This window comes from Myripristis murdjan, chromosome 17 (genome assembly GCF_902150065.1).
Source record: "Myripristis murdjan chromosome 17, fMyrMur1.1, whole genome shotgun sequence".
NCBI classification, from domain to species: domain Eukaryota; kingdom Metazoa; phylum Chordata; class Actinopteri; order Holocentriformes; family Holocentridae; genus Myripristis; species Myripristis murdjan.
The window spans coordinates 33,494,312-33,507,679 of NC_043996.1; the positions used below are offsets into that span (position 1 = coordinate 33,494,312).

At 41.1% G+C, this 13,368-nt stretch overlaps 1 gene segment (V, D, J or C); it reads right to left on the reverse strand.

The window, feature by feature from the left end:
* Positions 1-5,294: 5,294 nt before the first annotated feature.
* On the reverse strand, positions 5,295-9,975 carry LOC115375380 (immunoglobulin kappa variable 3-20-like). The segment is given in 3 exon segments: positions 5,295-5,348; positions 9,547-9,842; positions 9,930-9,975. Coding segments are annotated over 3 exon segments (396 nt in total).
* Between the last annotated feature and the right edge of the window lie 3,393 nt (positions 9,976-13,368).

Consider the following 13,368-nt stretch of genomic DNA (forward strand, 5'->3'; position numbering starts at 1 on the left):
TCTACAACAAGGTCTAAAGCAACAGGAGAAACTAGCTGATGTTCAGCATTCAGTGTGAGAGATGTTCTCTTCATGGCAGCAGTTTTTAATGACAGAATGGTCCAACAGGGCAACAGCAGAGCAACGCCTGCTGGGTCATGTCGCCCTCTAGTGGAGGAGGAAAGTTCAACTCATGTTTTAAGAGGGGAAACATGCTGGTATCTGCTGGGTTTGTGTAGACAAGAGGTTGACTTTGGAGAAATTGTCATTTTCTACAGTTTGTACCACTGACCATGTGATGAGTGAGTTTGTGTGATGAGGAATCGTCGATTGAGCAGACACTCCATGTGTACAGAACAACTTGTTGGCTTCATTTGTGGAGCAGCAACGCCTCTGCAAGTCATTTTCTGTGGTGGATTTGATCAGTAAATAAGTAAGATTACCTTTTAAAACTGAGGGTTTCACTCAGACAAGAATCCTGAATGAATGCATTTTGAAATAAGTTGATAATACAAGAAAATGTCTCCTAGGGCTCTGTGTCTGCAGTGTAGTGCAGCTTCTGCTGTTGGCTGTCAGGTTTTTGTACAGAGACTGTGTGTTTCCTGTCACTGTGGGCTTCACAGCACAGTAGTACAGAGCAGAGTGTGTCACTGCAGCAGAGGAGATCTCCAGATCCACACCACGCTTGTCTTCAGACAGTTTAGTAGAAATTCCTGAGTCTGATTTGAGAGACTCTGCTCTTGTTGTAAAGTTTGACCCTGTGATCATCAGGAGGTATTCTGGTGGTTTTCGTGGATATTGTCGATACCAGAAGAAGTAATCATTTGAAGCAGCAGTTTTGTCGTATTTGTATGACAGAGTAACTTTGCTGCCTTCCAAACTGAACTCTTCATTCTCGACTGGAGTGAGTTCCTCACAGCTGACACCTGAAGGAAGAGATAAATGTGTGTGTTGTTGTTCAGAATATTGAAACACTCATGGATTACTGGAATCTAAAGGTTTAGTGAAGCATCATGTTGTTTACCTGATAGTGAGGACAGAAACAAAGGACCAAACACACCAATCAGCAGCAACACCATCTTACAGAGACAAACTGCTTGTGTTGTGAGTATTTAACACCAGTGGCCATGAACTTCCTCTCCTCTTTCCTATTTCTTTGACAGGTTTGCTCCTCCCTCAATCTGTCCCTCCCCTCGTTGCTTTGTGTTTCTTTAACCTCTTGTTCTCTATGAATGACTTGTTTGATGGTCTATCCTCATCATTTGTAGGTGTGGCCACAGTCGATGATTGGACATATATAATGGTGTGAAAAACGTTTGTAGAGTCAGTAACAAAACTAACTCTCTTTCTGATATGTAGGAGCAGAAGCAGACAAACACTCCCAGAGAGGCCAACCAAGTTAGATAGATAGATAGATAAACTTTATTGATCCCAACCAGGGAAATTCTGGTGTTCCAGCAGCAACAGTAGAAACATATAATAAAGTTAAATAAAATAGAATAAAGGCTAAATATATACAATAAAGACTATAAAGACTAAAAACTAAAAATATACATGAGTGAATATGAAAATAAAATATACAGATGAAATTAAGTATATACATGATTGCATAGATAAGGAGAGTTAGTATGAAACCATGAAACCAAGAACCCAACGCCCGGTACTGGGATTCAGGAACTAACCGACTTGATTCGACCTCTTAAGGAATCACCACTTCCCCTCCAGTCTGAAAAACACTGTGAATGTATATTAACCTAGGATGTAATATATAGATAATAAATAATAAATAAACAGTTAAGGTGCTGGGTAATGGATAATAAATAAACAGTTAAGGTGCTGAGTGGTGGAGTGTTAAAACAGAACTATACAGACAGTCTCTGTCTGACAGATGTGATTTGTCTCTCTGGTCTTGTTGACATTCAGCCTCAGGTGATTGCGTCCAGCCCACTCCACAAAGTTATCCACCACTGCTCTGTACTCCCCCTCCCTTCCCTCACTTATACACCCAACAACAGCCGAGTCATCAGAAAATTTCTGCAGGTGGCATGACTCGGAGTTGTACTGAAAGTCTGTGGTGTATAAGGTGAAAAGGAAAGGGGACAGTACAGTCCCCTGTGGAGCTCCTGTATCACTGACCACCGCGTCAGACAGGACACTGCCCAGACGGACAAACTGTGGCCTGCCTGTCAGGTAGTCAGTAATCCAGGAGACAATGGAGGTGTCGACACCCATCACCCGCAGCTTCTCACCCAGCAGCAGTGGCTGGACGGTGTTAAAAGCACTGGAGAAATCAAAGAATGTGATTCTCACAGTGCTGCCACCACCATCCAGATGCATATGAGCTCGTTGCAGCAGGTAGATGACGGCGTCATCAACTCCCAAATGGGGCTGGTAGGCAAACTGTAGAGGGTCTAGCAGCTCCTTCACCTGCGGCCTTGGGTGGGCCAAGACCAGCCTCTCCAGCACCTTCATCAGATGAGATGTGAGGGCAACTGGTCGGTAGTCATTGAGGTCCGATGGAGTCGACTTTTTCGGGACAGGAACCAGGCAGGACGTCTTCCACAGCACCGGGACTCTCTCCTGACTCAGGCTCAGGTTGTAGAGGTGTTGGATGACAGAAGACAGCTGGCTGGCACAGGTCCTCAGGATCCTGGGGCTGATACCCTCAGGTCCTGCGGCCTTCCTCTGGTGGAGTCTCTCCAGCTGTCTCCTAACCTCTCCTAACCTCCTGTAGCTAAAAAATATCTGTACTAATTTGATATTTCTTATTAATTCATATTCTTTAGTTCATATAAAATTCTACACCCAACACAACTATTTTAACTTGAATGATTTTAAGAGTTTGTGTCATTTCTGCTGTGAAGATGAACTGTAAGACAACAGACCCTTGAAAGTCCATAGTATTTGTCTCCCTCTAGTGTTTACTGCGGAGTATTGGTTTGCCTTTGCATTCTGGATTTCTGCACCAAAGGTTTTTGTATTGAGCTTTGGTGTTTCCTGTCACTGTGGGCTTCACAGCACAGTAGTACAGAGCAGAGTGTGTCACTGCAGCAGAGGAGATCTTTAGACCAATTTGTTTTTCCTCCTTATTCACTTCAACAGTCAGCCCAGAGTTTGGATCTGCTTCCAAAGATATTGAGCCTGTTGCTGAGTGAGAGAGGAGGAATTCTGGTGGTTTTCCTGGATCTTGACGATACCAGAAGAAGTAATCACTAGTGGTCATTTTTGTGTATTTGTATGACAGAGTGACGTTGCTGCCTTCCAAACTGAACTCTTCATCCTTGACAGGAGTGAGATCTCCACAATCAGCATCTGCAAAAACAGATTTGACTCACAGTCATGGATTTAATCAATGAACCAGATTACATTTGACATGCTGGGTTAATCAGCTGCAACCAAACCAGACTCATGAAGAATTAGTTTCATCTGACATTTTGTTTGTATACCAAGTGATTTGAAGTTTGTCTTACCTTTAATAATACACACCAGTAACAGAAAGTAAAATGACAACATGTTGAATGACAGAAGAACAAAGTGTAAAATGAAGAGCTGCTAGTTCCCTGGTCTTTCTGTAGCTTCCTGTCACTATTCAGCCCCTTGTGTTTCCTGATGGTTCCTCCCCTTCAAATGCCATTGCTGCTGTCATGGGCGTTTTTAAACTTCTCCAGAGGTTTTTGTACAGAGACTGTGTGTTTCCTGTCACTGTGGGCCTCACAGCACAGTAGTACAGAGCAGAGTCTGTCACTTCAGCTGAGGAGATCTCCAGATCCACACGACTCTGCTCTTTGACGTGTTGGATGCTCAGTCCTGGTATGGGATTATTTACGACTCCTGAGTTTTCCAGTATGAGGAACTGGGGAGCTGATCCAGGATACTGGCGGTACCATAACAGACTGTAAACTTGAGAGCTGCTGTATCTGCAGGAGAGCTTCACTTTACTGCCCTCAGCGGCTTGTTCAGCATCCTTCTCTGGTGTGATGGTGTCTCCAACACTTTGACCTGGAATGAAACGTTTGAGGGAATTCAGTCATCTTGAGTCTAAAAGTCTTTTCAGAGTAACATCAACTCATTCCGTATGCCAGCAACTTTGTTTTGAAAGTTTGTATTTTGTAAAACTTTGTGATAATGTTAGTTCATAAGACGTTCATGTGGTCTGGTGGAAATCTGGTTTAAAGTTGGTGCAAGATGTTTTCCAACAAGTTAACAAACCAAATATGTGAATGTGGTGGAATATGTTCTTACCCCATAACATGCAGAATGAGATCAGTGAGCAGAGAGTCAACATTGCTGACTCAGTGATGTTGAGCAGGAATAATTTTACTGGATGGGACTGACACAAAAGTCTCTTCATCATGTGTTCATGACTGTGCTCCTCCTCTTGACAGGTTTTCCATCACAGTGCATCTGTAGGCTTTTTAGATGAAACCAGTAGGAGGCGCCACAGTCAAAGCAAAATGTAAACTGCAGAATCATCTACTTTGTGCCAGGGCTATAATGAAGATGATGAGAAAATCTGTTGACCAACAAATACTGCAGTAAAGAGGACAGGTAAAACTCTGCTGGTCCACTGTGGCTCCATGGTTGACATGAAGTCTCAGTGAGTTAGAAACTGCTCTCATTGGTCCTTGTCCTACTGAGCATGCTCAGTAAGCAGAGATCACAGTGAACAGACTGCACTTCTAAATCTCCAAGAGGAAACCTGTTGTGTGATGCTGCCTCTCCCTGGCTCTGCAGAATAAACCCTGGCTCATTTCTAACTGTGGCATCAGTAAAGTGATGAATACAGGATATCATTTTGTTTGACATGTGACAGAATTTCAGTTGTGACTTGAAGTTGGTGTAAGGCACCTGGCAAAAAAGAAGGATCAAATGGTGGTCCATAACACAGAGTCAAGTGTTTGATTTATTTTGAGTTTCACAACCAGGAATGGAATTGCAATGATTTCTTTAGCCTAAAATAATAAAATAGACAACAGCAACAACAAAAAACATACAAGTATGATAATGTGATGAGTTAAAAAATAAATAAATTGAAACAGAAAAAAGACCACATTTGTTAAAACTTAAGTGGTTTCTTTGAGTATTGTGTTTTCACTAACATCATTCTGTTAATCAATGATCAAATTTGAAAGACATATTTAGCATGAAACACTAAAACTACAATCACAGCCTTTGTTTACTGTTGTTTGTTTTTTGTAAATACATTTTCACCACACAGCTCACACAATAAAATGATGAAGCAGATGATCATCATGAAGTCAGTATGCTCCAGTATGAATGATGAACAGGAAGGATTGACAGAAATGTTGATTCCATCATCTGTTCTGATGTGTGACTTTGCTGCTCTTGGCACATTTTGGATCTTCGTTCTGGATCCGGAGGAAATGTTGTCAGAGTCCAGAAGAATCCAGGAGGAGGAGCAAACCTGACACTTTGTTTGTGGTTTTCATTAGTCAGTGTGTTTGTAGCCTCATCCAGCTGATTAGTCATTGCTGTGTATTTGCTGAGCATGTGAGTCCTCCCACAGTGTTTGATTAGCAGCTGGAACCACAGTGGCTCTGATAAAGCATGAGTTCCCACAATCCATCTGATATGAAGCTGTGCTTTGAATTCCACTTCCCTCCTCTTTGAAGAATAGTCAGATATCTGTGTTCAGGTTTTTGTACAGCCTCTTGTAGACTTTCTATCACTGTGTGTCTAGAGCACAGTAGTAGAGAGCTGTGTCTGACAGGGTTAGGCCTGTTATGGTGAGTTCAGTGGATGAGTCGCTTGTTCTGGATCCATAACGATTATTAGGAATATGTTCATAAGTGTTGCCTTTGGCTCCTTTCAAGAGTATAAACTGAGGAGCCTGCTCAGACTGATGTCTGTACCAGTGAAGGTAAATTTGACGATAACTTGTTTGATAGGTGCAGGTGAGTGTGACAGATTGCCGCTCTGTCCCACTGACTTCATCTTGTACAGGAGAGATGTCGTCTGCAGCTGTTAGCCCTGGAAAAAGTGGAGAAAATCAAGCCATTAGACTAACATTGTCCATGAGGCTGAGAGGAGAAGACAGTGGAAAATGTCCAGTGTCCAGTGTTCCTCTATGGCCAGCAGCAGCTCAAGTGTTGAGAGAGTTGACTGGAGCTGAGATCACAACATGACTAGTTTGTGCATGACTGCTTGACACAGACATGTAGATGAGTGTGGCTTTTCACTGCCTGCTGTCTGATGTCAGCCTGTAGCATACAGGGAGTTATCTCCAAGCTAACAAATGACAGCAGATATGCCATGTTCTGCTCCTGTGGAATCTGCACATCAACAACAAATAGAGCTTGATGAGCTGGAGAAAGCTTTCTATATTGCTAGAAACAGGTGGATCAAAGTGTGATGCTGTCTATCATACCAAAGAGAAGTGCAGCAAGAATAATCCACAGCCAGTGTTCCATCTCTACAACAAGGTCTAAAGCAACAGGAGAAACTAGCTGATGTTCAGCATTCAGTGTGAGAGTTGTTCTCTTCATGGCAGCAGTTTTTAATGACAGAATGGTCCAACAGGGCAACAACAGAGCAACGCCTGCTGGGTCATGTCGCCCTCTAGTGGAGGAGGAAAGTTCAACTCATGTTTTGAGAGGGGAAACATGCTGGTATCTGCTGGGTTTGTGTAGACAAGAGGTTGACTTTGGAGAAATTGTCATTTTCTACAGTTTGTACCACTGACCATGTTTGTGTGATGAGGAATCGTCGATTGAGCAGACACTCCATGTGTACAGAACAACTTGTTGGGTTCATTTGTGGAGCAGCAACGCCTCTGCAAGTAATTTTCTGTGGTGGATTTGATCAGAAAATAAGTAAGATTACCTTTTAAAACTGAGGGTTTCACTCAGACAAGAATCCTGAATGAATGCATTTTGAAACAAGTTGATAACACAAGAAAATGTCTCCTAGGGCTCTGTGTTTGCAGTGTAGTGCAGCTTCTGCTGTTGGCTGTCAGGTTTTTGTACAGAGACTGTGTGTTTCCTGTCACTGTGGGCTTCACAGCACAGTAGTACAGAGCAGAGTGTGTCACTGCAGCAGAGGAGATCTCCAGATCCACACCACGCTTGTCTTCAGACAGTTTAGTAGAAATCCTTGGGTCTGATTTGAGAATTTCCTTTGACGTTTTAAATCCACCAATGGACAGGAGGAATTCTGGTGGTTTTCCTGGATCTTGACGATACCAGAAGAAGTAATCAGTTGGTGCTGCAGATTTGGAGTAGTTGTATGACAGAGTAACTTTTCTGCCTTCCAAACTGAACTCTTCAGTCTTGATTGGAGTGAGATCTTGACAGTGAACATCTGCCAACATAGATGTGACTCACATTAATGGAATTCAACAATAATCCAGAATACATTTGACACACTGGGTTGAACAATTTCAACACAACCAGACATTAAGTTTCATTCATGGAATTTTTTTTCAATCTACATATACAAGTTTATTTAAAACATGGCTTACCTTCAATGATCCACATGAACAACAGAAAGTAAAATGACAACATGTTGAATGACAGAAGAACAAAGTGTAAAATGAAGAGCTGCTAGTTCCCTGGTCTTTCTGTAGTTTCCTCTCACTATTCAGCCCCTTGTGTTTCCTGATGGTTCCTCCCCTTCAGATGCCATTGCTGCTGTCATGGGCGTTTTTAAACTTCTCCATAGGTTTTTGTACAGAGACTGTGTGTTTCCTGTCACTGTGGGCTTCACAGCACAGTAGTACAGAGCAGAGTCTGACGGCTGCAGCTTCTGGATCCTCAGAGGAACTGATGTGTCGTTGATTTGAGCATCAAATTTCTCTTTGGGGAACTCTTCAGCATTATTTCCTGAATCATAGCTGTTGCGCTGCAGCATAAACTTGGGGAAATCATTCACCTTTTGTTTGTACCAGAACAAATAGGCGTTTTTGTTGTTGCTGGTTTCAAATGTACAAGCAAGTGTAAGTGACTCTCCTTCAGTAGCAATAACATCTCCTCCATGCTGGATCACTCTGTCTTCTCCTTTACACTCTGGGGAAGAACAGAGCATGCAGAGCAAGAAATGAATGAATGAGGATGAATAATGAAAGAAGAAGAAATGCTCAGGTTTCAAGTTACCTTTCCAGAGAGTCAGAATCAGGATGTTTGTCAGCCAGTGTTTCATGTCTGCAGTGAGAGGGGAGGAGAGAGAGGAAGAGCATTGATGCTCTGATGGATCTGGGCCTTCACATCATTGGTCCTTCCTCTTTTTGTTTGTTCATGAACTCCTATTCAAATTGAAGTGAGCATTTATGTAGAATCATTGGATGAATATTTTCCCGATGATTTAATAGGGAGAATAGCACCTTTATCAAATAAGAGGAGATTTTTGGTGTTCATGCATTTTACATCATGGGTCAGGTTCAACACTTTGTCACAGTGGTGCAGTAGAGGGTTTATGCAGGTATATGGATTATACCCACTTGTTATTCAGGCAGTTTCCAGGACACCCACCTATCAGCCAAATCGTCACTGGAATATTTTGGAGTGTGGACTCACTCTTCCCATCTAATTAGTGGAATACAAACCAAACTAGTTATTGTAAAGCCACGCTATATGTTGTTCACAAAGGTTGACATTTAATACTAATTTTAATGTAATATTTTTGAACAGATAATTCTTTAGAGGTTTAGTCAATGACTGAAGTGTAATCACTGTAGATCAGAATAAAACTCCTTGAATTAGTCAGTGAAACATGTCTGTGCTGATGTGATAACGCCACTTGGTGGCGCTGTTGTTTCAATAGCAGGAGGAACTGAAGCGTGTAAATACTCTGTCAGGACACGACGGGTTTTTGTACAGAGACTGTGTGTTTCCTGTCACTGTGGGCTTCACAGCACAGTAGTACAGAGCAGAATGTGTCACTGCAGCAGAGGAGATCTCCAGATCCACACCACGCTTGTCTTCAGACAGTTTAGTAGAAATCCTTGGGTCTGATTTGAGGATCTGTGCTGACTTTTCAATCCCTATGATCATCAGGAGGAATTCTGGTGGTTTTCCTGGATATTGTCTATACCAGAAGAAGTAATCACCACCAGTTGATTTGTATGACAGAGTAACTTTGCTGCCTTCCAAACTGAACTCTTCAGTCTTGATTGGAGTGAGATCTTGACAGTGAACATCTGCCAACATAGATGTGACTCACATTAATGGATTTAAACAATAATCCAGAATACATCTGACACACTGGGTTGAACGAATTCTACACAACCAGACTGTGAGGTTCATTCATGGGAATTTTTTTGATACTACATTTACTTGTACACTAAATTATTTGAAACACGGCTTACCTTCAATGATCCACATGAACAACAGAAAGTAAAATGACAACATGTTGAATGACAGAAGAACAAAGTGAAAAATGAAGATCTGCTAGTTCCCTGGTCTTTCTGTAGCTTCCTGTCACTATTCAGCCCCTTGTGTTTCCTGATGGTTCCTCCCCTTCAAATGCCATTGCTGCTGTCATGGGCGTTTTTAAACTTCTCCAGAGGTTTTTGTACAGAGACTGTGTGTTTCCTGTCACTGTGGGCCTCACAGCACAGTAGTACAGAGCAGAGTCTGACGGCTGCAGCTTCTGGATCCTCAGAGGAACTGATGTGTCGTTGATTTGAGCATCAAATTTCTCTTTCGGGAACTCTGCAGCATTTTTTCCTTCTCCAAAGGTGTAGCGCTGCAGCATAAACTTGGGGAAATCATTCACCTCTTGTTTGTACCAGAACAAATAGGGGCTGTTGCTGGTGGTTTCAAATGTACAATCAAGTGTAAGTGACTCTCCTTCAGTAGCAATAACATCTCCTCCATGCTGGATCACTCTGTCTTCTCCTTTACACTCTGGGGAAGAACAGAGCATGCAGAGCAAGAAATGAATGAATGAGGATGAATAATAAAAGAAGAAGAAATGCTCAGGTTTCAAGTTACCTTTCCAGAGAGTCAGAATCAGGATGTTTGTCAGCCAGTGTTTCATGTCTGCAGTGAGAGGGGAGGAGAGAGAGGAAGAGCATTGATGCTCTGATGGATCTGGGCCTTCACATCACTGGTCCTTCACCTTCATCATTTGTTGAGGAAGTCTTGTTTAAATTGTAATCAGTGGCTGTTGAAAGTGGATGGGTGGATATTTCACCTTGGTTCTTCTCCAGAGAAGTTCATGAGGGCTTTAAACCTCTGACCTTTCAGTTATGGGAGAATCTCTTTCACTGCTACCTCCACCAGATTACTCTGCCATTTTCATTCAATCAGAATATTCATCCCCTTAATTATATGTTCACTGACATTACTGTTAACAGTTCATTAAAACTTCATAAACAGGAGACTTTACTGTTTTTTGTTCCCTCGTGTTTCACATGGTCTGTCAGATTTGGGGATCTGGCAGTGAGTTCTTGATATGATGATGTCTCTCTGAGGATCGATGGACTCACTCATGTTTATTGATTTATTTTTTATCTTTGCTTCTATAATTTCCCATAAGGGTAAAGATTATAGAAATAGATTGAATGATTTGAATTGAAGTGATCCATAAATTTCATTCAAAGGAGAAACTGTGCTGATGCTGTCAGCGATCTTTGCCAAATTTAATCTTGAATCAAGGAAACTTCATCAGAAAAAAACAAATTCCACCAAATATTGAAGGTTGTTTAAGATCGCAAGGTTTCGCCTACCTGATGTTTACATTAACACTTTATTTGAAAATTCAGTTTTTCCTCTGCCTTTATTTGTTATTAAAGACACGGGAAAAATTAGACACATCACAAGTATTAAATGACTGTGAGTTATCCTGGAGATGACATGAGCTCCACCACTAGATCACATCCACAACTGTAGTCTCAGTAATCGTGGAGATAAAGGACATCCCTGTCAAGTTAAACATCTAGAAAAATAATGATAATTAAACACTTGTTGAAATTGAATTATATATATTTTATCACTGAGCACCAAGGTAATTACTACACATCAGAGTGATGCATTCTTAGTTTGTCAGTGCAACATGTCAGTGTGCTGATGTGATAACGCCACTCGAGGGCGCTGTTGTTCATTAACAGGAGGAACTGAAGTGTGTAAATACTCTGTGAGGACACGTCAGGTTTTTGTACAGAGACTGTGTGTTTCCTGTCACTGTGGGCTGCACAGCACAGTAGTACAGAGCAGAGTGTGTCACTGCAGTGGAAGGGATCTCCATACTAACACGCTTCTCATGTTTGTCAATGTGAGCTGAGACACCAGGAACAGCTTCATGGATATATCTTTCTTCTGTGATGGAGAGCAGGAACTCTGGGGCCTATTTCACGAAAGGTGGATTAAATAAGCCAGGATATAAGCCAAATCCAGGCTTGCTAAAGCCTGCCCCGCACAGCCTGGTTTATTCCGTTCCACTAAAGCCAAGTCAGGCTGAGAAGGAGCGACTTTAGCGAGTCTGGATTGTGAAAGCCAGGCTGGTGCGCGATCACATCTCCCTTCAAAAGACCATGCCAGTCGATCACAGATTCCTTGAACGTGACCAATCAGAGCGAAGCAGAGGGCTGTGTCATTCACTCTGGATGAGACTCAGCGCCTATTACAAGCATATGAGGAAGTAAAGGAGGTTATTAACCGTAAAGGCAATGAAATCTATATTCACTTATTTATATATTTATTTATTTATTAATTCATTTTATTTTTCATTTTATTTTCGTTGTAGCCTACCTATTTGCTATCTGCTTTAATCTGCTCTTGCCTTTTACTGAAGTACTTTGGGATTCTGCACTAACATTGATTTTATATTTCCTTACCTTTTTCCCCTATATCTTTGATTTATGTACGATGGAAAAATGCCACAGTTGTTTATCTTATACCTTCTTAATAAAAAAAAAAAAACTACAACATAATCTTTATGCATAAACTTTTATTTTTAATAAAAAAATTTAAATCACATTTAACTACTGTTTAAAACTCAAAAATCACAAATCAGAAATTACTTAGACATCTCACATTTACAGACCCTGAAGTTTTTTGTTTCTTTCGTTCCTTTCTCCACATTGTTATTTGTTGTTCACTGTAAATCATTGCAATTTCTTTTTTGTTATTTTTATACTTAAGTGTATTTACAGCAACGTCTCTACTGAAAAATGTGTGTTGCCTTTATAATTCATGTACTTGGCTTGACTTTGATCTAATAAAAGCGAAAAAAAAAAACAAAAAACGTAAAGGCAATTAAAGCAAGGGAGACAGCGTGGCAAAGTGTTGGCGACAAACTTAATGCATAAGTCGTCCAAAAATATATATATTAGCCTATTTATATTATTATTATTTAGTCCATAAATATATAGGCTAAGCAGTTGTCAACCTACTAATCTCCAATGCTATAGGCCTATTATATGCGCTCTATCTATCACTCTATCTATCTGCAGTGCCGTGCAATGTCCCGATTGCATGGCAATACCAATTAAATGTGTATTTCCATAATTATGAGAGACTGAGAGTGACAATGATTATATCACATGAGCCATTGTGAAACAACTATGACTCATGGTCACACACTATAAGAGTAATATAATTAAATTGATTATATCTTAATGCTTTTATTTTCATTTTATTTGAATGTAGCATAATTTGAAATTAGTCCATATACTAACAGGTGTTGAATTAACAAAGTCATTGGTTTACGATTGGAGTCATTGACTAATAGTAATTTCACAAAGTTGAACAACAGGGCGCTGGATTAATTTAAGCTTGACTTCTAGCCTGGTCCGGAGCAGGCTAAGGCTTAGGCTAAGTTTCCATGGTAATTAAGGTGGGATTACTTTCATGAAACCGAGTTCAGGCTCATTATAGCCAGGCTTTCTGGCCAGGTTAATCTCGCAAGATAATCCACCTTTCATGAAACCCATTAATCCCTAATCCTGGCTAAATTAAGCCAGGATAGCTGCTAAATCCAGGCTTAAAGCCTAATCCACCTTTTGTGAAATAGGCCCCTGGTCTGGATCTCGGGTATTGACGGTACCACTGGATATTGCTGATGCTCCCATCATATTTGCAGGTGAAGATGATGTTTCCTCCCTCTACAACATGTTCTTCAGGAGCTTCTGGGTTTATGCTGTTCCCTGAAGCCATGGCTGAAAAATCAATGGGATTCATCTCAGTCACACCAGAGATTTGAAGTCAGGCAAAATGTCTGCTATATACACTGTAAGTTAAATAAGACTTTGATGACAGGTGTATAACTCACCTATAAAGTTTGCTGAAAGCAAACAGACATAAAGCAACATGTCTTTGGTGTGAAAGCCAGAAGGATGGAAGTCATGAGCCTCTCTGCTGCACAGCCCCTCCCCTTGTAATCCAGCAACTTGGAGTTATAGTTGTAAAATATGTTTGCTCTGTGGGCAGT